At 35.8% G+C, this 25880-nt stretch overlaps 4 protein-coding genes and 1 pseudogene across 11 annotated transcripts; 3 read left to right on the top strand and 2 right to left on the bottom strand.

Moving 5' to 3' along the window:
- The first annotated feature begins 262 nt into the window (after positions 1-262).
- On the top strand, positions 263-13002 carry LOC142528845 (O-methyltransferase 1, chloroplastic). Of its 8 annotated transcripts, none has more exons than XM_075634068.1 (9): positions 264-601; positions 9215-10325; positions 10577-10897; positions 11346-11497; positions 11585-11705; positions 12048-12172; positions 12298-12426; positions 12526-12684; positions 12813-13002. In XM_075634068.1, exons 3-9 carry the CDS (start codon positions 10681-10683, stop codon positions 12882-12884), a joined length of 975 nt encoding a protein of 324 aa, XP_075490183.1. In that variant the 5' UTR covers positions 264-601; positions 9215-10325; positions 10577-10680; the 3' UTR covers positions 12885-13002. The 8 variants fall into 8 exon arrangements, with proteins under 8 accessions (XP_075490187.1, XP_075490183.1, XP_075490186.1 ...); XM_075634069.1 differs by lacking the exon at positions 264-601 and adding an exon at positions 4408-4450 and having other exon boundaries at positions 10030-10325; XM_075634072.1 differs by lacking the exon at positions 9215-10325 and having other exon boundaries at positions 263-601; positions 10695-10897.
- A 476-nt stretch (positions 13003-13478) lies between these two features.
- LOC142529016 (uncharacterized protein At5g01610-like) lies at positions 13479-14433 on the bottom strand (annotated as a pseudogene).
- A 278-nt stretch (positions 14434-14711) lies between these two features.
- On the top strand, positions 14712-16339 carry LOC142529015 (large ribosomal subunit protein eL18y). Its single transcript, XM_075634368.1, has 5 exons — positions 14712-14767; positions 14836-14925; positions 15035-15163; positions 15592-15774; positions 15985-16339. The coding sequence occupies exons 1-5, from the start codon at positions 14765-14767 to the stop codon at positions 16141-16143; spliced, it is 564 nt and encodes a 187-aa protein (XP_075490483.1). The 5' UTR covers positions 14712-14764; the 3' UTR covers positions 16144-16339.
- A 964-nt stretch (positions 16340-17303) lies between these two features.
- LOC142529014 (epoxide hydrolase 1) lies at positions 17304-19373 on the top strand. The gene is made up of 3 exons (XM_075634367.1): positions 17304-17949; positions 18021-18262; positions 18688-19373. The coding sequence occupies exons 1-3, from the start codon at positions 17485-17487 to the stop codon at positions 18932-18934; spliced, it is 954 nt and encodes a 317-aa protein (XP_075490482.1). The 5' UTR covers positions 17304-17484; the 3' UTR covers positions 18935-19373.
- Positions 19374-19473: 100 nt separating this feature from the next.
- LOC142529011 (putative pectinesterase/pectinesterase inhibitor 7) lies at positions 19474-21630 on the bottom strand. The gene is made up of 2 exons (XM_075634365.1): positions 20513-21630; positions 19474-20162 (listed from the first exon to the last, which is right to left on the bottom strand). The coding sequence occupies exons 1-2, from the start codon at positions 21555-21557 to the stop codon at positions 19474-19476; spliced, it is 1734 nt and encodes a 577-aa protein (XP_075490480.1). The 5' UTR covers positions 21558-21630.
- Between the last annotated feature and the right edge of the window lie 4250 nt (positions 21631-25880).

The following is a 25880-nucleotide window of genomic DNA, read 5'->3' as shown; positions in this document are numbered from 1 at the left end:
TCATAAATAATATGCAAAATAAATAAATCAAATATCAAAACTATTATTTTTTCATCTAAAAGATTACTCATGAACTTACCAACGAACATGTTCACGAGCTAACGAGCCGAATACTGTAAAGCTTGAGTTTGGTTTGTTTATCTTAACGAAGCTCATTAAACAAATTTTTATCGAATCGAGCTTCGAATAGCTGACAGATGATTTGGTTCATTTAGATCGCCACTTCTAGTTGTACTAAAGCGTGCAATTTAGTAAATTGGCTAGTTTGGGTCCAGTTGAAGGTGAAGTCCCAACAGGTGTCATGGGCCTTCTCTTTCCACCGCAGCACATTCCAGGGACAATAGCACGTGTGATGGGCTCCTCTCTCTACCATAACATACAGCTGCAGGTTACAGTGACGCTTGGCTTCCTTCTTCGCCTCTTCTCTTCGTTTTCCTCGTCTTCCTTCGTTCTGGAGCCTTGGTTTTCGGCCTCCGACCCTTGCACCGAGAAAAGTCCACCCAAAAAGGTTTGCTTGGTGACTGGTGTGTTGTCTTCGTCCTCCTTCGTGCAGTTTTTCGGTCTTCACTCTGCTGCGTGGCGTTCCTCGTCCTTGGCATTGGTAAGCCACTATTGTGTTAGCTTTCTTCCTTCTGTTTTTTTTAGGGCTTAAACTCTTGGGTTTGTTCTTCCTTTGTTCTTGTTCTGGGTGTATGACTTTCAGAGTTGCTTCGTTTCTGGTGCATTCTCATGTTAATTTGGTGCCTTTATTAAAATATCCTTGTTCTTATTTGAGTTTTTTTTATTTCTTTAGATTTGCATTATAAGCAAGTCTAATTCCCGTAATCAGTAGAACTCCATGCGGTTTGCACCATACGACGAGGTGAATTGGAGGGTAAATAGATTAATGAGAAATGGGTTTGTGAGAGGCTAAAATGTGGATGTCGTTACTATGAAGTTGGATCAATTTCTCCAAATTGATCGAATTGACCAACATGAGATATGTTTTATCAAATAACAAAACAATACTATTTGACAGGTAGATTGTTGATTACATTGACCTGGCTCTCACTTTCACTTTCGTTGTGGTGACTCAAGGTTGATTGTGGTGCAGTGACCAAACATACCGATACTCTTTTTTTAAAAAAATTATTGAGAAATGCATATGAGAAATTCTGACATTAGAGAATATAGGAACATTATATTTATGGTTGGTACGTCTTGATGATTTCCGAGTATGCTAATTGTGGTAGTTTAGAATAACCACTTGATCTCTTGATGTGTTGATCATGTCTTATTTTTTTTTTAAAAAAACATGATCTGCATTTCCTTTAAAATTTCTTCAAAAGCAGAACGGGTAGGGAAAAGTTCACATCCTCGTTAAGCTTTTGGACAGGCACTACATAATTGACTCCTCTGAGTAACCAACAATTATGTTGTAAACAGTCAAATTAAAGTATACAAACATGTTTTTGATATAAATGTTATTTTTTAGTGTACTCTATAAGAAATGAAAATCGTTGGTAAAGATAAATATATAATTGAAGAATAAAACTTCCTTGGATCAATCTTTCAAAACTATATTTCAATGTCCCAATTTGAATACATAATCTTTCTATAAATAAATCACACAATTATTGAGTTAGGCTGATCTTTTTTCTTGCCGTGCCAAAAGTGTAGACCTAATATTTGATATCATCTTGTAGTTTAGATGTATATATTTGTGTTTTTTCCGAAGTCTATTTCTTTCCACAGCTCCCAGGTAGACCCGACCACCAAAACCAAACCATATTTGAAAAACCATAACAGAAAACGTTTTTCGGTTTCTTTCCGAAAAGGAATCTGAACCAAGGACCTACGATTCAGTTATGGTTCTTAAAAATAAAAAAACTGAAACTAGAACCATGTGTAGTCGTAGATGAAATTGTAAATCAATCTTAAGTTAATAAAAATAAGAAACTGAAGCAGAATTACGTGTAACCGTAGCCGAAACCATTCATTAATATTAAATTTTGTGATCTTGTGGTACACATGGATAGTTTAGTTACACGATTAAACTACCTAATTTATATGAATTAAATTTAATCCCTTTTTTATTTAATCTAGATTTAGTAAATAATTACATGCTCATGATATTTTGTTATATAAAGACTGAATAATGAACTCTTATTAGTTTGATAACCATGTGAGTTATATTGGTATGATTTTTCTTGACTTCAACTTTTGAAGGAATAAATATCAATTTGAATTGGTTCAAACCGTAACGAAACTGGAACCGAAACCGCAGCAGTCGGACCAATTCAAAGGGTTTTGCTTCTGGTTCCATCTTTCGTTGGAGTCGGAATCGGAAATATAACCGCCGGTTTCAAACATTTAACAATTTTCCCTTTGAGAGTGTTACTTTTTTGGCCGCACTTGATGACAACCATATTCCTTCCATATCTCATACAACAGCAATGCTGTGATTTTGGGAGAGAGTAAAATGTGAGATCTTGATTTGTCATCTTTGCGTTTAATATACCAGCTAGGGATACTGTTTGGGGAGCTCTCTAATAGCCAAACCCCCTGTCACTCAACTCCCAGCATGCTCCAACAAAGTTGATACGGCTCTACTTCCTCCTTTTTAGTTAGGGTGCCCACTCTAAAAATGATAATTTGACGACAGACAAAATATATAATTGACTATAAAAATTTGGGAATGACGCTGTTATGTGCGGCTTATAATTGGAGATTATTGGGATCTAAAATGTGTCCTGTAAAGCTCTAATTGCTTTTAACTACGCAAATGGCATTGAGACTGACTTAATTACCAATGAGCTCCACCAAAACCATCATATACATTAAATGAATAATAAAACAATTATCTTATAGTATCGAAAATGTTTAGTTGTAAAATATGTGTAAACTTATTAAAAGTTTTATATTATACTTTGTCAAACCTACTATATATAAAAACTCTTTCCACTTCTTACTTCTATGTATTTACATTTTATTTTCTTTGCCTTGAATCAATTGTCTCTCTGTGCATTTCTTTTACTTACATGATACTGAACTTTTCTTTCTTCTTACTACAAGCTCCAAACAACTTCTATTCATATACTTTAATTTCTTTTATTAATCCCTCATTGTCGTAATTTATTCGGTTGTCTTACGAATTAAATTAACTCTCATGTTTAAATATCTTAACAAATTGAGGTTACCAAATTCATAAATATGTCTACTAAATTTTTAAATAAAAAAAACTTTATATCTGTTGAGATCATGTCTACGTTAACAAGTTTTCAAATTTCTTTTATTAACCTTAGGTTTTAAGTGCTCTTATTGATTGTTTAATAGTTCATATTAAAGTTAATACTTAAGTTAAAGTTACTAAATTCATAAATCTACCAACATCAATAATGTTATTAGGTGTGAAAACCTTATAGGTCTACCATGATTTAAATATGGATACTCTATTTTCAACTATATAATACGCTATCTGCGGAGTAGATATTTGACTAGATTTTAAGATGAACGTATTGTATGTCCAATTTAGGGCATGCTGTTAAACTTCTTCCACTTTAGCTACTACTCAATCTTTTTCCTAACTATTTTTACATCTATAAGATCCTTCTACTTTCGCGTTTTTTATTTTGTTAAACGTAATTCCAGCCCAAAATAATAATCGTATAACTAGAAATATAAACGGAAAAAGATCACTGTAATCATAATACATATGACTTTAATCGAAAAATAATAATATTCAAGGCATTCGTTCAGGTTAGCTAAATCAGTTTTTAAATAGGAACAGTAAACCTTTTATACATTACAATGTGCACAAACATTTTTAACAAGATTGAAATTTCAAGTTTATAAACTCTTAAATTTATACATTTCTACATATAACATATCATCTTATACTCAAACATATCACATATAAACAAACCATTATACCTTATTTTTTTAATATATTACAACACTCATTTCACTTTTCTCATATTTAACATTGACGTACGTTATCTCTCACGATTATTTTTTATTAACACCTTAAAAACTAAAAAATATTTATTGTTAGTTATATCATTTAATTACGAAAAAATCACTGATTGTTTTTTAATTCATATATACTTATTTATTACACGTTAACAAAAAATAAATTATGAAATAAGACCTATTGAAATATGAACGCATATTTAGTTCCTCTTAGAAAAAAATATAAATGATCAGATGTTGAACTACAAATCTGAGTAAGTGAATTGAGGTGCCTTTGCCTAGTATATATATATGTGTATGTATATATATATATATATATATATAAGGTTTTGTCACGAAGAAAATGATTTTGCACTTTCTAATCCATAATAAAAAATTTATGTACTCTCCTTGCTCACATATTCTATTCGATGAAAATTAATATATAAACAAAATCAGGATCCCCATCCCCCCTCCTATTTCAGACTACTACATTCAATCGAATCATTTATCATTCCAGGTGAATTTGGTGTATATGAGTGCCTATTAGTGTGATTCAGCTCTGGAATTGGAATTTTTTTGAGTGGAATCTGTAGTTTAGAGCTTGTTTCGATGCATAGGCTTAGTGCTGATGCTTCGGATTAGAAATGGTTTCTATTTCTCCAACGGCAGGTGCACATTATTCACGTCGTTTACTCGTTATGGGATGAACTGGGATTGTTTATTTTTTAATGTTTAATTTTTGGAATGCAGGTGTTTGTGTTTTTTCTGGAGCAAGTCGTTTGTTTTGTTTGTTTTTTTCTCTTTGTCGAGTTTGGGTAAATTTTTGTTTCACTATTTGGCCGAGGATTGTAAGATACGAACCAGATTGAATTCTTTCATCCAATATTTCAAGAACCTTAGTTTGGATTATGTGTGAGCTTATCTCGCACTCCCAATGTAAGCATGCATATATTCAGCCCTTGGTGAGTAGTTTGTGGGGCTATTAGACACAACTATAAGCTTTAGCAAAAAGGAAAGTCCAAAACTAATTGCATCTGTCAATCTCTAATTGCATCCGTCAATATGTACAATGATCCTTGATTTGAGTATATTGATTTTTTTCTTGATATGCTCCTTTATTAGTGATAATCATGCCTTGATCTTCGCAATTATCCTTAACATGCCCCCTCAATCTGGCGCGTGGTAGATGACAAACACCCATTTTGTTTCTGAACTTCTGGAAAGCATCCTTAGGTAATGGTTTTGTAAAGATGTCAGTAGGCTGAGACGAGGACGGAATGTATCGTGTGAGAAGATAGCCCATTGCAACTTTCTCCCATACAAAATGATAGTCAAGTTCAATGTGTTTTGACCGTGCATGAAACATCGGATTAACTGACATATGGAGTGCACTAATGTTGTCACAAAACAGTTGTGTTTGTGATAATTTAATCCCAATGTCTCGAATAAGGAATGTCAGCCAAGTTATTTATGCTGTTGTGGAGGCCATGGACGATATTCGGCTTCAGAACTAGAGCGGGACACAGTAGCTTGTTTCTAGGGATGTCAATGGGTCCGGGTTTTACCCAGACCCGTAATGGACCTGCGCGTATGGGGCGGGTTTGGGCATACTAAATGGGTCATGTGGTGGGTCTTGGGTCCAATTTTTCATACCCGTCCGGGTATGGGGCGGGTCATGGGTCCTATAATACCCGCCCCATACCCGCCCCATATCCGCGGATATAAATACTCTATAGTTTTAGTTTTATTAATTTTCAATTTTTTTAGTAGCCCACCTCAACCATAACGGTTTTAGCTATTCTTATGTCAATTTTGCATTTGAATCTGTTTTTAGCAATAGTGGAAGAATAGTTGGTCCTCATTAGTAGGCTAAATCCGACGACTTTGGAGGCATTGATGTGCTCGCGAAGATGGTTGTGAGGTGAGGTGAAAGGTAAATAAATCACAATTTTATTTTGTTATTGTACTTTCATTTAATTTTGTTACTGTACTTTCCCTCTTTGATTACATTTTTTTACAGTTTTAAATTATAGTTTTATTTTTTCAATGTACTTTCTCTCTTTAATTTTGTAGTTAATTCTTCAAGTAGTTTACCAACTTGTCCCACCATTCTTGATGAAGAGGAAGATAATCCCGAAGAATGTGTCTGAAATATTGCCTACTCGCTGATTTTATATTGATCTATTTAAGTTATGTTATGACTTATTTTTGGGGATGTCAAGAATTTTTTTGGAGAGCTAGTAACTCTTTTTTCTATGTTATTCTTTATATCGTGAAAATGCTTTGTTTGTTATTATCAAGTGTGTTCGAAGAAATGAGTTAATTTTCGATTGTGTTGTATTTAGAGGCTTGTCTGTTTCATAATTCAGTCATGTGATAAGAAATATTACTATTTTTATTTTAAAAAATTCGGGTTTCACGGGTCTCACGGGTCTACCCAGCCCCGTTTTGTATTCGAGGTGGGGCGGGTCCGAAGAATATTAAACCGGGGTGGGGCGGATAATGGGTCAAAGTTTTCTTCATGGGGCGGGTCTTGGGTTTAGCCATACCCGCTCCATTGACATCTCTACTTGTTTCTTTGAATACCAAGATATGCAGTTTGCACCAAGAAATGCACAAAATCCTGTAGTACTTCTTCGGGTGGCTAGACAACCAGCCCAATCCGTATACCAAAGGCATAGAGAGTTGTAGGACTTTGAGTTATATAGCAAACAACAAAATTTCGTGTACCGTTTAAGTACCTCGAAATACGCTTCACCACCTTTAAATGAACTAGTGTAGGACTGCTGAGAAACTAAGAAACCTTATTGACCACATAAATTAAATCTGACCTCGTGAAGGTAATGTATTGTAGTGCGACTACCATGCTTCGAAAATCAGTCGCATTAACAAGCTCTGAATCTGAGGGTTGCACTTTGTCTCTTATCGTAATGGGTGTAGAGAAGGCAACACTTTCAAGCATTTGTGTTCTGTGAAGCAAGTCATGAGTGTACTTTTGCTGCGACAAGAACACACCAACAGAAAAAAATTCACTTCAACACCAAGAAAATAATGCATTAATCCGAGGTTTTTAATAGCAAATTCTTGGCCCAGCTTATCAACTAAACCTTGAGCAAATGCATCATTATTTCTTGTAAGAATTACATCATCGACATAAATGACAAATAATAACATTATATCATTAGCACGATTGGAAATTGAAGCATTGAATTTGCTACAATAAAAGCCAAGTTGTAGCAGATATTGAGAAAGTCTATCAAACCAAGCACGAGGTGCTTGCTTCAATCCATAGATTGATTTCTTAAGCGCAAGCAAACATGATTTTTTTTGTGGAATCGATGAATCCTGGTGGTTGTTCGATGTAAACAATTTCCTTAAGATTCCCATGCAAGAAGTCATTTTTAACATCGAGTTGCCTCGTATGTCGTTTGAATGACAAGGAAAGAGCAATCACTAGCCATAGTTGGACGAACTACCGTACTGAAGGTTCCATCATAGTTAACACCCGAGACTTGTGTGAAGACTTTTGCAACTAAACGAGCTTTGAAGCGTCAACTGTTCAGTCCTCGTTCGTTTTAAACCAATAGACCCAATTTGAGCCAACAATGTTAACTCCAGAGAGCCTGGGAACCAGATCCCACGTACCATCGGACTTAAGAACATCAAGTTTATTTTGCGTAGTCTTGCAACTATGAAGGTGTTTTGCGTTGTCTCATTGGTCGAGAGACGGTTTGAGAATTTTCTTCAGAATGTTCAATGAGAGGTGATTGAGTTTCCATATTTTGTGGTTGTTTGGATGATGATTGTCCATGGCTCAATCGAAGTTTTTCTAGCCTGCTCGTAGTTAGTCTGCATAATTTGCCTTTGTGTAGAAGAGCCGTGAGTTTTTATAGTTGATGACTTTGATGAGTCAATGATTTGTGATTTTGTAAGATCAACACAGACATATCCAAGGTTGTGGAAGTATCAACATCTGTATATGAAATATTATAGCAACAATTTATGAACTTATGAGCAATTAAGGATTGAGGACTATTTTTTTTTTATTTTTCTTCATTTGAAAAATCTTCCAACGTGCCAATTAACTCATCCAAGTTCGGAAATTTTAACAAAGAAAACTTGAGATTTTTGGACCAACTGAGTTGGTTTGAAAGGGAAGGCTTTTTCATAAAAAACGACATGTCGTTGAATATATACTCGTTTTGTTTTCCTTTGTGTATTGGGCTGTATCCAATGAAAACACACGAGTATGTTTTCTTGACAAACCATTATAATCTGAATGTCTTGTTATAAAGCTTTTGATAAAGGCTTTCATTCTCCAAAACTGATGATGGTAAAGGATTAATCAAATATACATTAGTAAAGAAAGCTTCAACCCACAGAGATAATGGTAAATTTGCATGGAATAACATCGTAAGTCCGGTCTCAACTATAAGTCGATGTTTTCGTTCCGCTATACCGTTTTGTTGGGGAGTTTCAGGACAAGAAACATGCATCTCGATTCCACTATTCTGAATATGATCAATAAAATATTTTCCCCCGTCACATTGAAAAATTTTAATTCTTTGATCGAATTGGTTCTCCACAAATTTATGAAATTTGATGAAACAATCAAGAAAGTCTGTCTTTTTCTTTTAAGGATAGAACCATGTAAATCTGCTGAAGTCATCAACAATAACCGCATAATATCGAAAACCTTGATTTGGGGCTATAGGAGCTGGCCCCCAAAGATCACAATGTATTTTCTGAATGGGAAACTTTGAGATCTCATTATTCGTTTTAAAGGAGGGTCTACTTTTACCCATTTGACAACTAATACATACGTTTGGTTTAGCTATCCGATAAAGAAATATCAATGACACTTTTCTTCTTCAACAAAGATACTAACTTTATATTAGGATGTTCTTATTGTTGATGTCATAGTGTAGACGATGAACCTCTTTTCCTTAATGCTCTCAAAGCTTCATGAAAAACTCCATCCAAGGCATATAACTGCCCCTTCGCAATTATCCTTTGGTTTTGATCCTTAACAACAAAGTCAGAAGATGTGAATTCAAAGGTGCAATAATTATCTGATGCAAAATTTCCAATATCAGATTCTTTTTCAAATGCGGAACGACAAACACATCATTTAATTTGAACTTCTCTTGTTTGGTAGAAACATGTGCATCACCCATGTGAGAGATTGGTGAGGAATTTTCATCACCCACAAAAATCATATCATTGCCCATATAAGATTTTAAAGATGACAATTTACTTGCATCATTTATCATATGCGCAGTAGCCCCAGAATCAACGTAAAATGATGGATCATTTTCACTGTTAAGATTGAGCTAGGCGCAAATCGTCCGATTGGTAAGAATAGTCAAACCTTTACCAACACTCAATGGCTAGATGGTTATGCTTTCCACATATTTGGAAAGTAACCTTATCGGGATCATTTGAGTTGGAGCGCTGAATATCCATCTTCGGAGGACAACTGGAATTTCGGAGGACAACTGGAATTTCTGGGCAATGGATTTGTATTCTGGTGTTGTTACACTGCAGCGTTTTGGATGTTGTATCTTCCAGCTGGTGTAAAACCTTTGCCACGAGAGTTGAAGTGTCATCTTCGTCCATTTTGCCCGACCTCTTTGGCCAAAGAAGTCCTGAGCATGTTGGATGTGTGTTTTCGCTTCCTCTCATTGTGAGTCAAGCATTTTGAAAATCTGTGTACTGGGCACCTAAGCCCCTTGCAAATTGGAAGATCTTATCAGGATCTGGAGCTGGTTTCCGAATGGCTACAAGATTATCACATATGAATTTGAATTCTTTAAGGTATCCTCCAAGTGGGCTAACCTTTCTTAATTGCCATCAGCTGATGTTTCAGATTTCCTTCTTTTTCGATGGTGATGGGAAGTAATAGTTGTACTAGTGATGTCCATAGATCAAAAGCAGTTCCTGCTTCTCCGAAAATCATGTTAAGGACATCTTCCGTCGTGGTTCCAAGGAGTCATGAAGTTAGGAGTCCATTTGTCACCCAGATTTGATATTGGGAGTTCATTTGTTATTTTCTCTTTTCATTCATAATTTCTTCAGCTGGTTTTTCATTCACAGAGATGTGAAAATAGATACCAAGGATGCAGATTAGTGGGATGATTTGGGATCGCCGCAAAAGAAAATTGCTTTAGTTTAGTTTGATGGAGATCAAACTAGAACATTGGTGAAATGACTGCAAATTGAGTTCAGGTTCTTGCTTCAATAAGGAAGAAGAAGCTGAAGACGTTTTGTGTTGGTTTGTTGGTATAGGGCCCGTCTCTGATGCCATGAGAATTGTAAGAAGAAAAATGGATGGAAGCTCTATATATCCAAAACTAGTTGCATCTGTCAATCTCTAATTGCATCAGTAATGTGTATGATGATCCTTGATCTGAGTATATTGATTTTTTTCTTGATATGCTCCTTTATTAGTGATAATCATGCCTTGATCTTCGTAATTATCCTTAACAAAAGGCAGTTTAATCAATTTCAGAAATTAATCTTTGTATTTTAAACAATCATACATAAAATCTATTAAATATTTAAAATTGCAAATTGGTTGGGCATCCGGCATTAAAGGCTACATAAGATCAATCTAATGAAATATTTGGATTTTGTGCTCCAGGGGTCTTTGATCTTGTAGCTCGAGAACCATTTCTTCCAAAAGCTCAAATTTGAAGGAAGCGTGTAATGAATAGTTTTATGTATTAATATCCATCTAATCAAGTGATGAATTGCTGCAGTTCTGCACTCACTATGGTTGTTTTCTCGTGGTTTCCACATCCCATGGCTGCTTTATGTTTGCGGCACGTATCGCTATTCTATGCTCCCAAGACGATAAAAAAATGTGTTATTAACGCCAAGCTCGAGACTGAAAAAGACGATTTGTTATTCCAAAACGCAATGCAACGTGCTTCTCTTCGTCTCAAGGAGACCCTTCGTGCAGGCACTGTCTACTCTATATGCGCACGCACCCAGAATCAATCATTGTTATTAGCATGCTTTTCATTCAATTTTTCCGACTACCTTCATGCATCTTTATGTGTCAAGGACTTTGCAGGCACAAACTGGTGATTTTTGTCAGTAGGATGAGGAATATATGATCGTATGCGTGACCTGATTTTGTACATTATTGCTGAATGTGTTAAAAACTAAAATTTCTGATGCATGAGAAATGCGACTAATATATCATAGTTGTCTCTGTTATCTTTTTACCATGAACGGGTTTTTGAACTGTATGCTTAGATTATTTGTTATGAAATTCAAAATGAAACCACAGTCTCGTCAGAATGAAACACATACATTTCGTGTCAGATATATGTTTTTGTGCAGATGCTATAACTATGATTGTGCAATGAACATCCTCTGTTTGTGTTGGAATAATGCTTTTGCAGATCCTCTGTTTGTAGATCCATACATTGAATGCCTTTCACCTCCTGATATTCTAGCTGATGCAAATTGTGGTCTGCACAAGCACTGCCTTGCTACCAAGTTTATTGATGACAAATTGGTCAACGTGATGAGGACAAACGAAGAGCTTAGGCAGGTATTACGCTGGCGCATGAAGAATGCTGAATGATTAGTTTCCAAGGTTTTGAAGTCGTGTGAATGCTCATCCTCTGGCATGTTGTAGGTTGTGTTGATGACTGATGGAATGGATACACGACCTTACAAGCTCAATTGGCCAGCATCAACCGTACTATTTGATGTGTCTCCCGAAAGAATATTCAAACAATCAGTACAGAAACTCGAAGGTATGTATGATGCCACCTTTTCTTCTGTATAATCCTAAAATTGGACAATTCACTGTATTTATTGATGACTACCAAAGCTTAGAATTACATAATTAAGGTGGGTAAAACTCGAAGCTATGATATCATATCTTGGTCATGAATATGCATGCATATCCTAGTTTATATTAAAATTTTACCACATTTAAACAGAGTGGATAAATTGAAGCAAAAGGAATTTGATCATTGTATGATATTGTGAACAGATATCATTGTCTCGAATAACATTTTAGATCATTTTTACTTTAGCATCTTTCAATGAACAGCGACACTTCCTAACCCTACTTTTTTTTGGAAAACCATCAGATGTTGGGGCTAAGATTCCGAGAAGGTGCTTGCTCCTTCACGTGCCATCTGAAACATCTGACATTCAGCAACATTTACAAAGCAAAGGATTTAATGGTTCCAGACCTAGCGTCTGGGTTTTCCAGGTGATTAAGCTTGTTCATTGGGTATTACAGTAATTTTCCAAAATGTAATGCCAAAGCTAAAGCTTTGCGCTTGATCTTACTAGATCTGTTTTAACATAAATGCTGAGTTAAGTTTATTACTGCAGGGATTTCCAATATTGAGTTTGGCTAATTTTAAAGATATTTTAAACGTGGTCAGTAATTTAGCCACGAAGGGATGTCTCTTGTTTGGGGAAATGCCTGTTTGGTTGGGTGATATTGAAAATGGAACCACGGTTAGTGAGCTGTGTTGCTATTTAAGGGAAACACCTATTATTTTGATTTCAATCCGTCTTTACTGATCAAAATATCATCTATTTGTTGCTCGATCCAAGTCCACAACGAGGATCGATAAGCTCTTCATGGGACATGGTTTGCGGGTGGAGCTCCTGGATTATGAGGAAGTTGCTCATAACCTTGGGAAAGAATTGGCAGGGGATAGATACATTAATACGCTTTTTGTTGCAGAGAAGCTGCAATATTCTGACGATCAGGTTAAGAATCTTTGTTCTTGTCGAACTCCCCCATCCATAATTTGTATTGTGTTTCCATTGTCTCGATAGTTGTTTTCCCATTTAGACCATGAGTACCGAGAGTAATGGGGTCTCTAATCTGTTTACAGATGTCATTTTGGAGGACAGAGTTGCAAAGGATAGAAGAAGAAGGTGACGAAGAAGGATTTGAAGAGCTCTGAATGGAATTTTCATAGTTTTATTGTTGCTCGAGCCAACACATAGTTCCTCACAACTATGTTGTTATCACACGTATCGAATTTATTCACTGATAAATATATATTTGAGTTATAATTAAAATGAAGATATTTATTAACTAAATTTACAGAAAATTATTAAAATAAATTTTAATAATGTAATTTTAAATTTTACCAAATTTTGTAATCAGAACTAGGACTCAAAAATATAAAATAAATGATGTTAATAATTTTGATTTTAAATTATTTTTAATAATAAAAATATGTTTTTAAAAAAACTCAAGATATAAAACATATAAAAAAGAATAAATTAATTAGTTTTGTAACATGTGAATTTGATATATTTTTCGATTAATAATCTGTCAAAATCTTTCAATTATATCAAATATTATTAAAATTTCATAAGTTATTAAAATAATAATAATATTTTGAATATATCTAAACATTTGCGAGTCATGTTTAAATATCACATTATTTTACAAAAAATTACATCATCACCGAATTTTTATAATCCATAAAATCGCTAAAATTCTAGAATCAATTCATCCCTTAAAGTTCCCCTTAATATTTGGATATATATCCTTGGAGAATAAAAATTAAATAAAAACCTTATAATCCAGATACATCAACCCAATCATATATCAAACTAACAGACAAAGGTAATGTCAACAAAGGTAAATGTAGCAAGAAAACACCAAATTCAGAACTACGGAATCGAACAGATTTGGTAATATCAGATGATCAATAGCATCCTGTTTTTGTTTTTGTTTTTATTATTATTATTATTATTATTATGAGTAAACCCAAGTCCTGAAGAGCTTATTGACTAAACCTAATTTGAAATGGTAATTTAGCCCCAAATCTCGAAATCCAAGCACTTACGAACTGTACCGTGGAGTGATTCGGAAGCGACATGGATAATTTCATTCGGAGCTTCATAACCGATCATGCTTCGAGAAGAGGGAGGAACCTATCGAAGCTAAATTTGCCCCGCTTCTCTCCATTCACGCAGTCAAAACCACAACCACATTGATGGGCTCTCCTCGAAATTATCAACCGGAAAAGAAGCAGAGGCGATACCGACAGAGAGATACAGATCATCGCCGTCCATGGTCACCTCCACGATATTTATCCAGAAAAACAGTATTTTGACTTGAATACCTTTCAGGTTCTTTATCCTCTTGTACGAGATCGTGCCGGTGACTTTGGTGCTGTACTTCAGATTGTATCCTTGAATCGTGAAGCTGCAGGTTTGGTCCAGATGAACCTCGAAATTCCCCGTGCTGGGGTCTAGTTCGTAGCTAGTCACGCCTTTCGGCAGCAGGCCCACGGGAAAGTCGTACGATTCGAGAACTTCGTAGACAGTTATCAACGACTCTTCGTCGGCGGCTGTAATCGCCGGATAAGCGCAAAGGAGGCCAATTGTTAGGAGTATGAATATCATCGTAGCTGAGATAATTACGATAACGTGTTGAATTTCGAGAAGTAGCTTCGAGATTTGTTTTCCCAGAATTTATTTAGTGTTGAGTGGTGCTCCCTTGTGAGAACTTGTTTTATTATTATTATTATTATTATTATTTTATTATTATTGTTATTATTTTATTTTATTTTATTTACACGTATTTGAATTAATGACGTCATCATCTCTTTTTGCAAGTATATTTGTCGATGGAGATTGTGACACGGTCTGTTTTCACAAAACGACGAGTAAGTGACACGAAATGACTTTACCAGGCCTTACTCAAGATGGGCCTCGATGGGCCGTTAGTTGTCTCATGCATGCCCTCATTCGCACTATATAAATCGACAAAAACCCTAATCAAATTAAACTTCTCCATTCAGCAGCAGCAGCAGCAGCAGCAGCCATGGTACGTTTGCTGATTCCAAGTTTCTACGGGAAATTCATTTGTGTTTACCGACTAATTTTTATATTCAGGGTATCGATTTGATCGCCGGAGGTAAGTGCAAGAAGACCAAGCGAACGGCTCCTAAATCCAATGATATATACCTCAAACTCCTCGTCAAGGTTTCACCTTTTCTGTTTCATGATTTATTTTTTTATTGAATCGTTTGAGGATATTAGATTCTGGAGATTCTAGTATGATTTGATTTGGTTGCATATTTTGGCGCGACAGTTATATCGGTTTCTGGTGAGGAGGACCGGGAGCAGGTTCAATGCGGTGGTGCTGAAGCGGCTGTTCATGAGTAAGGTCAATAAGGCCCCGCTCTCTCTCTCCCGTCTTGTAGCTCTCATGAAGGGAAAGGTATTCTTATTTCTAACCTTTTTTTTTGCGGAATCGGTATTACTTTTTTAGATCCTAATGTGGTTTTCTATTTATGTTGATGATGACTGAATTGATCTGCTCAAATCGGGAAAATGAATATGGCCATTGTTAAAAAACTTTAGAGTTGAAATGTTCGAGAAGAATATATTTCTAGTGAATGCAGGTAGCACGGCCAAATTTTAAGGTTTAAAAATTTTAGTATGAGTCAAGACTCTTTCATGAAAAACCAGAACTTTGAATGTGATATATTTGCTAGAAGTTAAGTCTGGTCAGATGTTCTAGGGATTTATAACAAAGTGAACCGAATAATTGTACCCGGCTACATGGCTCCATCCAGTTACTCTTTTATTAAATGCTGCATATCTTAGTTCAGTTTCTATTTTTTATAATATAATGATAATTGACAGGAGGACAAGATTGCAGTTATTGTTGCGACAGTCACTGATGATCCTAGGATACATGAAATCCCGGCTATAAAGGTGACTGCCCTTAGGTTTACAGAGACTGCAAGGGCGAGGATCGAGAAGGCAGGAGGAGAATGTTTGACTTTTGATCAACTTGCTCTTAGAGCTCCTCTTGGCCAGAATACGGTGAGAATTTTGAACTTTGCCGATTCCAGTTCTTTTTTGTTGGTTATGTAACTTGAGTAGTTGACGTTCGACAGTCTTACATGTACTGCGATAGATGGTGTGTTATATAATGGTGGTTCTTCACTTACGAATCGTAATATAGCATGGGATCGAAACTAAAACCTTGTACTAGGTAGAACTCTTGAGTGATTATTGAGCTGTTGTGATCAGGTGCTCCTGAGGGGCCCTACTAAGGCTCGAGAAGCAGTCAAACACTTTGGTCCAGCCCCTGGTGTTCCACATAGCCACACCAAACCTTATGTACGAGCCAAGGGAAGGAAGTTTGAGCGTGCTAGAGGAAGAAGAAACAGCAGAGGCTTCCGAGTTTAAACTAAAACAATTGAAGGTTTCAAGGTTTCGTAGCCCCTGGTGCATTTTCTTGAGCTTGTTGATTCAGCTTTCGGATGCACGTGTTCTATTTTTTTCCGTACTGTTTTATCTGCATTGCGTCACCCTCTGAAATTTGGTGAGAACTTGTTTAAGAAACAGTTTTGATTTTGAAATTATTATGACTTTCGTTTTTGAATGCTTGTGATCTGGTTATATGTTGATCATTGATTCTGATCTCAATTCCTTTTAGCTGTGGCATTAGTGAATGTAATTGTGTCGTTATATTTTCTCAATTCCTTTTCTCCAATCCACCCTAAACTCGAGAACTCGAGTGGCCCCAAAAGAAAATGGGAAATTTTTTGTTGGGACCATTAGGCTTTTAACATGTATTTCTGAACTCAAATGGTACACGGCTTCAAAATAAAATGTAAAAAACGTTTCTCTCTTTTCTCTATATATTATGTGGTTAAAGTATAGTCGTATAACGATGTAAACAGGTTGACGGACTAGCTTTTATTTCTATTAAAACATTTATGGTTCTTTCTATTGTGGAAGAACTCCTGGTTTTGAACATGTTCTATGCCACATGGGAATTTCGGTATATTTAGAAAAATGGATTGTCAATTATTATTGTTTTAAAAATGACCTCTCCAAGTGTTTGAAATATATTATATAAAGTATTTTTTTTAAATAATAGTTGAGGAAGATCAGAGAACAAAACATCCGAGAATTTCTCGACGGCACGGATCTATGATAGATAAATGTGTACGTATGAAAAATGACACCCGCGTCCGTGGGGCTTTAATGGCCGTGATATGGAGTTGCAAACACTTGTTCACGGAACTGTGGGTGATCCATGTGCCCTCTCCATGTAGGCTCCTGGTTCTATATCGTTTCAAGGCACGGACAAGGTGGCTTCCTCAAACATGGGACAAGTCATGAAAATTCTTAAATAGCAAACTCAATTCATGAGGGCATGAAATTATATTTTACAAAATGGTTGTTGTAAACAGACAAGTGCGAGTTAATTTGTTTCCTTTTTTATTTTTGAATTGAAATGAAACCCATTTCCTTTCTCGTAGGGAGGTGTTTTAGGTGCTAGGTCGGGCCGTATAAATTATTAATAAGAAAATTAAGAATTTAAGTCTTGAACTAAAAATTTCATTAGTCAAAATATTTTTTTATATTTCCACCAGTGATCGCATCCTTATCACACCGTTCCCTAGGCAAATCAAGCAGGAAGACGAACGAACGACAAGGTCAAAATCCCATCTTTAATATAATCCAGCAGTTATCAGTTCAGTCATCACAGTGAAGAATCCAAAGGAACACACCTTAATCATGGACAAAATCCAACACAGAATCATCCAAACCAACGGTATCAACATGCATGTTGCTGAAATCGGGGAGGGCCCAGCAATTCTCTTCGTCCACGGCTTCCCCGAGCTCTGGTACTCGTGGCGCCACCAGATGTTAGACCTCTCCTCCAGAGGCTTCCGCGCGATCGCTCCCGATCTACGAGGATTTGGTGATACGGACGCGCCTCCCTGCGCCACCAGCTACACGGTGTTCCATATCGTGGGGGACTTGGTGGGCCTGCTTGATTCTTTGGGACTGGACCGCGTGTTCTTGGTTGGCCATGATTGGGGCGCTATTATAGCATGGTTCGTTTGCTTGTTACGCCCGGATAGGATAAAGGCTTTGGTCAATATGAGCGTTGTGTTTCAGCCGAGGAATCCGAAGAGGAAGCCTGTGGAGTCTTTGCGCGCGATGCTCGGAGAGGATTACTATATTTGCAGATTTCAGGTACTGAGAATTGACTCCCGTTTACTCTATTTTGGCTTTTGGTGAGACGACGCATTGGTCTCTTTGTCTAGGAACCAGGAGAAGCGGAACAAGAGTTTGCTCGTGTTGATACTGTAAGATTGATCAAGAAATTCTTAACAACACGGAACCCAACTCCTCTTCGTGTTCCTAAATCAGTGGGATTTGGGGGTTCACCTACCAAGCCGATCTCAATGCCTTCTTGGTTATCAGAAGAAGACGTTCAATACTATGCAAGCAAATTTGACCAAACCGGTTTCACGGGTGGATTGAACTACTATCGAGCAATGGACTTGTAAGTCTAACTCGGCATTTGCTTTCTTCTCACAAGCTGTAGGCTTTCTTCAGTTTGAATTGGTGGGATCCTTTTATACGCATCTCTCCTTTTTCCAATGGATCACCCTCACTCTGTTCTTCTAAATGTCTAGATTATAGTTGCTGTGCTCCTTGATTCATGTATATATCGATATAAATATGATACATTCTCTAAATATGCCATTTAAAAGGACATGTTGCACTGCCCCCACGCCGCACCTCATTGTTTTGCTATCTGTCATTCACGAAAACTCGATCAAGTATCAACAAAGTCAAGATTGCTTGTCCATTTAGTCGCATTGACCGGCATGCTTAAGGTTTTCACGCTAGGATTTATCATTTTCTTTGTAGAATGAACTATTTTTTTTCTAGATATTCATTTATTTTTTTCCTTGATGTATGTAGAAACTGGGAGCTAACTGCTCCGTGGACAGGGGTGCGAATAAAAGTTCCTGTTAAATTCATTGTTGGTGATCTTGACCTCACTTACAATACCCCTGGTGTAAAGGAATACATTCACGGTGGTGGCTTCAAACGAAATGTGCCCTTCTTGCAAGAATTGGTTATCATGGAAGGAGTAGCTCATTTCATCAACCAGGAAAAACCAGAGGAAACCAGTGAACATATTTACAGCTTCATCAACAAGTTTTAACTGGTTTTTCTTGTAATCTTGTGGTCGATCTGGATAAACAGAATGAAGTTCATTTCGAACTTGCATACGACAATATCTACAAGGAACAAACATTTATGGCTGGATTGATGTATTTAAGAGTTCATCTCAATGTTTTAACAAATATATTACCATGCTAGAGAGAAATTGGTGGTGGCCATTCATTCAAGAGTATTTTCTTTTGAAGTTTGGGGAGTGGAGCTTAAATTTTACGGATCTCATCTTGAACTCGAGATGACTCACATCACATATTTGGGAAGATTGGTCAAGAAGCTCGTGATCACATACATATTAAGATCAAGATTTTAATAAGGTCGTTTATTTTCATATCTTTTATTACGATAAATAATGTTTTCTGGATTGCTTCATCATTAATTATTAAAACCTAATCATAATATCAATAAAAATTGAGTTATGCTTGTGATGTATATTTCTTATTAATACAGTTTAGATAAACAATTAGAAATTTTGGAATCAATGAACAAAAAATAAAGGCTGAAATACTACAAGAATCTCGCATGCTATAGTCCACTTTTGTATGGCGCCCCAGTTTGAGGAATCCAATCTTGTCCCATGATAAAAGAAGACACTGTGAAATTAGCAGCATCAGTAGCATTGATTATATGAAATCCAAGCCAATTCACTCTACTAGATGTATTCGATCCAGGCCCCCTATTATCATACTCCGCATAATACGACGTGTTCAATGCAAAATCGCCCGACCACACGCTCCAACCCGCCGGATTGATCAAACTCCCAATATAAGATTGCATATAAATTGTTCTCGAGTATTCTTTCCATGGTCTACCTAGATAAGTTTTGATAGTAGTAGTACTATTAGCTAAATCGTCGGCGGCCTGGATCGTACAGTTTTGGATCGAAATCCCCGTATTCTGGTTCGGGTCGGTTCGGCCTTGAGCCGTGATGGCGTTGAATTGATTGGACATCGGTAATCTGGGGTACATGTTGCAATTCTGGAAAACGACTGCTGCGTTCCCGAATATGAAATCTACTGTGCCGTAGATGTCGCATTCCCTGTAGAATTGTCGGAGTGAATGGACGTAGAGTGTATCTTGATAGGCCTCGAAGCTGCAGTTGTAGAATGTAGACAAATCAGCCCCATTGCGAACCGCAACGGCTTGGTGCTTGATTGCGCCCGCTGTGTTGCGGAATGTTATGTTCAAGGCGACGAAGCCTGTTCCGACCACAGCTGAAAGATTGACAGGGAAAGAAGTAACCGTGGGTCAGTGTTGGAAGATCAAGAATCTTTTTTTGACGTCTGAAGATCAAGAATGTAGCAAGTAGAATATCGTGTTGAATCAGTTTAAGTTACGTTTGATTGGAGAATAAAATTATGAAATGATTAAAAAAAAATGATAAAAAAAACTATGTTAAAGTTTTTTTTCATTTCTTTGATGACCTCTTGAGCTCGTAAGAATAACTTAGACAATCGCCTAGGGTCACAAATCAATTGTCAGAGAAAATGTTTTCTTAAACAATTATTATTATTATTAAAATATATATTATTTATTCAATTCACGAGACTATTGATAAACTTACCAAAGGTGGCAGAATTAAACGTAGTCCAGCCATCAACAAAGCTATGATTTCCAGTAATAATTGTCTGATTAATCCCATCACCGATCATCATCACGTACCTCTTGTTCTTCCCAATGGAAACATATTCTTCATACAAACCCGCTGTAATATATATCAGAAAATATCCAACAGACGCATCTGTGTTATTCGGAGCCGCATTCAGAGCATCGTTAATCGTCATGAAGTTCCCAGTTCCGTTATCCTTGCTCACGATCACGATATCGTTAACCAGAACCTGGTCACCTCCATCGCTGCTTGTCTGATTCTGAAGCAGCCTCCTGTTATTATTATTCACTGTCCGAAAAACTTCCTGGCTTTTCGAGGAAGAAAATCTCAGGTTCAACCGCCCGTTTTGAATTTGCAGATGCTTCCCTTTAGGGTCTTTGATGGCGGAATTGTTCTTTTTCTTGTTCGGCACCCAACCTTTTGTGAACAAAGCTAAAGAAACACTATACAGCCTCGTGTCATTCGAAAGAGGCATCAAAATGCCTTTCCGGACACTCCAGGTCGAAGCTGTCGCCTGAAGCCCGTCGATACAGGTCTGCGTGTTGGTTAAGATTGCACTGAGAAGAGTTTGAACATCGTCGGCTTCGAGTACGTCTAGGAATCCAGATTTTCGGCTTACGGTTTCGAAAGAACTTGTTAAATAATCTATGTTACATTCTGCTAAAAATTTGCAGTCTTGAAGAGCGCAGATTGCAGTCGTGGTCAAGTTCTTCGAGTTGTCGAGGTACTTCATGATCAGGGAAAGGAATCTTTGAGCTGCGGAGAGAGATTTACGGACTGAGAACCTGCCGTAGTCGTAGACATTAGACGAAGAGTTACCGGATGGAAGCACGGTGTTGCAGTAAGAAGGGTCTGGAGTGGATTTGCACAAGGTTGAAGGAGCTACAGGGTTTGAAGGAGGAGTATCTGCGGAGGATAAGAAGAAAAAGAGAAGTGGAAATACAAAAAGAATGAAGAATATATCATTAAATATTGAAAAATATCGAACACTTTTGGCCATTGAGCAGATTGGAGAAGATATTGAAATGGAAATGAATCGAAATAATTCCTATGGTATATTTATAGTCGAGACTGGCTAATTGATGAACTCCACACCTATAACTGTTATCAAGCTTGCAAAGAGCCCGATGCTTGTAGTTTTGGTATTAAATATCACAAATTAGACGTGTTTAGTTTATACGTATGAATAAAAAAATGTATTTTTAGTATAACTTTAAAACTCTATAGCCAAATAATAGATAAAGATGAATGAATATAATAAATTTAAGATTAAATGTATAAATTTTATGTAACCATATTCTAGTCATATTTAATTTTTTCTCCATTTTCTTTATAAATAAATAATGTTTTTTTAGTAATATTTGAATTTGAAAGTCAACCGAATTCTTCGGGTTCGGCTTGTCTTGAAAACGCGTTAAGATCTCGAACGACATTTAATGCATTATTTGGACTGGAATTGAACAGTGGAACTCATGGAAGTAACTTGTTTGTTTTTGTGTGATGTTATTGGACTTTTTCTGGTGGGTCTAGAACACTGAACATTGTTCAATTTATAGATTTTACCAAGATCCAAGGTTAGATTTTTAAGGATAATTAGTGATTTAAGGCATAGATTGGTATACATTGTAAGATAAACATGTGATCAATAATATAAAGATAAGGTAAGGATAAATAAAATGTAGAATATTATATTTAATGTTTGATATGATTTTAATAAGAGTGATTAAATTTATATATTAGATTGTAATGACAAAATTAACCATATCATAATAAATTTTATTATTTGGGTACACATTGAATATGTTAATTTACATTCGTGCAATTCGATGATAATTAGTTCACCGAGTATTTATTATGTTATATTTTCACAAATGTAACATTTTAGCTTTCAATTTCTTTTCATAAAATAAATCTATTAAGATTGTTTTTGTTTTGTTTTTGTTTTTTTTACTCGATTGAGGAACGAAATTATGTAATAAATTAATAATAAACATTAACCCACACCAATTAGTTTATATATATATATATATATATATATATATATAAACAAATATGATCTGTTTTATATGATCGATGCAAGCTTACAAGTGAAATGAGATAAGATAGGGTTTTGGATTTTTATATTGGGGACAATTAAGTCATTTGTAGTGTATTTTATCATTAAAATAAAATTAGCACGCCTCTTACAAAGGATGTTTTATCCTTGTATAAAATCATTTTTCAAGGGCCCATGATAATATCACAGGCTTTCTAAACAGGTACCAAGCATGGGATAAGGATGATTATTTATCTATCACTCTCTTATCCAGTGTACCAAACTATGGCTAAGTGTGTGATATATATTATTCGACGCCTTATAGTTCAGCTGACATCAAGTAAGTAAGTAACTGATTATTAACATACATTTATGCATATAGGAAAACAGAGACCAAGCACGTTAAGAACTGAAAAATGTATAAATCAAAATCTTGGCTAATAAAGGGCATATTTTAAAACCTTTTTAAAAACATATTTGAGTTTAATTAACACTAATAATTCTTTTATTTGTGCGGGTTTTATAGTCAAGGAAATTAATATTTTAATATAAAAATTAAAAGCAGTTCAAATTAGTCCACCAATGATTTATTATTTCGGTTAAAAATTTCAACAATACCTGCTGAGCAGATGAGAATAATTATTAAATATAGAAATGTCCCAAAATATGCCTACATTGCGGATACATTATTGGAGACTTCAAACTGAGGTTGGATATCTATACATACAGTAGGGCTTAACTTATTTCAATACCATAAGATCATGTGATTTTCACGTATTTTTATGAAAGTTGACATATATGTTATTGATTTAATGACTAACATTTGGTCGCATTCTAAAGAGAACTTCAGGTGTTTTTTTAAATTTTTTTTAGTTGAAAATATCTTTATAGAGCTAAGGGAAGGTTTGGAACCCTAGTAGCATAACAGAATAGTTCACGCGAATATATTAATAAAAGAAAATTAATAATTTTTTTTATACATAGTCAAAACCAAACTTCTGCATGTACTAACACGGAAATGGTAGCTTCTTGTGGATCAATAGAGCGCAAACTCAAAATTTTACTTCAGAAATATAATAAGTTTTTACTCTATGAATATTTAATTTTTTATGAATATTAATAACTTTTTTAAAATATCATCATTATTTTTTTTTAAAAAAATGTAGTTTTATCTTCTTCTTTTTTTTCTCCAAAAATAAGATAACCGGGGTGCTTCAAAAATTCTGCACTTGACAGGCTGGCTGGAATAGTTTGTAATTGACTTTGTTTCCGTGGTTCCTTGTCTCTTTGTCTTTTGTTGTACAAAACAAACCACCGACGCTTCATATTTTACTGATTATTACCTCATTGAAGTCAAAGATCTGGAATCATATGCATTATGTTGAATTATTCAACATATTTTATTGCAGAATATAGAGCTGGTTCAGTTGAAGCCATGGAGCGGATCGAGCGTGGATTTATTTATTATTTAACCCCTGCCGGACATTTAACTTCTAACAGTAGTGTAGCTTGGAAATGTATTAAATATATATCCAAAATATATTCTGTTATTTAATATATCATCGTCAAATTAATGGGAAAAAAATAGAATATGTAAAACTTTATTTAATTTTTGTTAGATTCAAATATAGATCCTTTCATTGCATGACAGCTTTTGAGAGGAAAAAAACTAGTTAGGAATATCGATAAATGCTTCTCGATTCGGATATATGTAAGAGACTTTCAACAAATTGCCTCACACAAGGCCAATGCACAAGTTATGGTCGAGCTATCGCTTCGCCTCGTCCGGTCGATTGAACTCCAGCCCACCTCACCCTCGTACTATTTTCTCTCGTCTTCACACTAGAAGAGTCATGCATACGCGTATTAGTCGAATCGATATCGGAATTAAGTTCATTTCCGCCGCGTAATCTGATCGATTTGTTGAACTTCCGTTTTAATTTATACCATACATTGCATTCTATTCACATTAGTAAATGAACTTGATTTCACTAATCTTTGATAATTAGCTACTTGTCTTACAACAATGATAAACAAGAAAAAAATAAAATTTAAATTAGATTAGATTAGATTACATCTAATTAACAATTTTATATTTTTGGATCTTGTTGTTACTAAACCCGTGGATTTCGAATTATGATTATATATTATGTACGATTATATTCTCAACTGTTAATTGATAGCTCGAATCATGGTAAGTTTGCAGAAGAAGCTTATAAGTAGCCGGACAAGTGAGTGCTCGGGATGTCATTTACCCGGGCAACCAGAGGCCCTGAGCTCTCGAGCGAATTATCAAGTGATGACTCTCTACCCGGGATACCTCGGTAATAGTACCGCACTCGAGTGCATAAGTATGAGATACCTTATATGTTGTAATCATTACTGTCAGAATCACATGAATTTGTCGTGTCAGAGAAATTGTCAGAAGGTAGGGTATGAGCAACCATTTTGCCTTAATTAGTAAATGACACTGAAAACAAGGTGATCATGGATTCCTTTCCTATAAATAGCACGCTTTCTTTGTATTAAATTCAGATATACACATATATTCACACGTATACACATCAATGGCATTATTTTTTCTCTAAAAGCTACATTGGTTTTCTTCATCTTCAGCTGCTGACTTAAGCATCAGAGTGGCCACGCCGGACATCCCTCCGGCGTCCATTCACGTGTTTATCTTCCTGTTTTCAGGACATCATTGCAGATATACTCTCAACTCTTGCTGCTCATTTTTCTCTCATCAAATTTTTATCATATTCGGTAAATTGCCCGACACAGCTCACCCTATTCACCCATATCATATCAGTTATATCATACAAATCCTTTATTTTAGTGCGCATAGAAATAAACCCTGAAATTCAATTGTATGACAATAGCCAGGGGAGAATATAAACCCTGAAATTCAATTGTACGGAAATAAACCCTGAAATTTACTCTTGCAAAACTGCAGTCCGTACGCCCGGAAGCCGAACCCGAATCATCAGAACATTTTCACCGCTAAGGGAAGAAGGCCAAATAAGAACACCGGGATTTCGATCCAATATGGAAAATTTGCTGCTGCGGCGGATTTGCTCATGACTACGTTGCCACTGAACTAAACATAGCCCGCACCATGTTCCTGTCACGGGTATATAATGTGCTCTTTATTCTATTCTCATTTGGTAAATAAAAGGTATTATTCGGGATCATCGGAGACAAATAGTAGCTGCTATAGCTCAACGAATTCCCAATCCAGGTTTGGTTTTTAGAGGTGAGTTAATTGCCATTCTCTTGTGAATGCACCTA

The sequence above is a fragment of the Primulina tabacum genome, chromosome 16, assembly GCF_025594145.1.
Source record: "Primulina tabacum isolate GXHZ01 chromosome 16, ASM2559414v2, whole genome shotgun sequence".
NCBI classification, from domain to species: Eukaryota; Viridiplantae; Streptophyta; class Magnoliopsida; order Lamiales; family Gesneriaceae; genus Primulina; species Primulina tabacum.
The sequence above is the reverse complement of the archived record's forward strand: the minus strand, read 5'-3'. Positions and strand labels throughout refer to the sequence as shown.

Excerpts from the sequence above, each read along its gene's own strand:
- LOC142528845 (XM_075634066.1), top strand. The coding sequence starts at position 4,562 with ATGCTTCGGATTAGAAATGGTTTCTATTTCTCCAACGGCAG. Across the intron at positions 12,173-12,297 it reads CTAGCGTCTGGGTTTTCCAG|GGATTTCCAATATTGAGTTT; the intron begins GTGATTAAGCTT and ends TTATTACTGCAG. Across the intron at positions 12,427-12,525 it reads ATATTGAAAATGGAACCACG|TCCACAACGAGGATCGATAA; the intron begins GTTAGTGAGCTG and ends GCTCGATCCAAG.
- LOC142529015 (XM_075634368.1), top strand. Across the intron at positions 14,926-15,034 it reads ACCTCAAACTCCTCGTCAAG|TTATATCGGTTTCTGGTGAG; the intron begins GTTTCACCTTTT and ends TTGGCGCGACAG. Across the intron at positions 15,164-15,591 it reads TAGCTCTCATGAAGGGAAAG|GAGGACAAGATTGCAGTTAT; the intron begins GTATTCTTATTT and ends GATAATTGACAG.
- LOC142529014 (XM_075634367.1), top strand. The coding sequence starts at position 17,485 with ATGGACAAAATCCAACACAGAATCATCCAAACCAACGGTATCAACATG. Across the intron at positions 17,950-18,020 it reads ACTATATTTGCAGATTTCAG|GAACCAGGAGAAGCGGAACA; the intron begins GTACTGAGAATT and ends CTCTTTGTCTAG. Across the intron at positions 18,263-18,687 it reads TACTATCGAGCAATGGACTT|AAACTGGGAGCTAACTGCTC; the intron begins GTAAGTCTAACT and ends TGATGTATGTAG.
- LOC142529011 (XM_075634365.1), bottom strand. The coding sequence starts at position 21,557 with ATGGCCAAAAGTGTTCGATATTTTTCAATATTTAATGATATATTCTTC. Across the intron at positions 20,163-20,512 it reads GTTTAATTCTGCCACCTTTG|CTGTGGTCGGAACAGGCTTC; the intron begins GTAAGTTTATCA and ends TCAATCTTTCAG.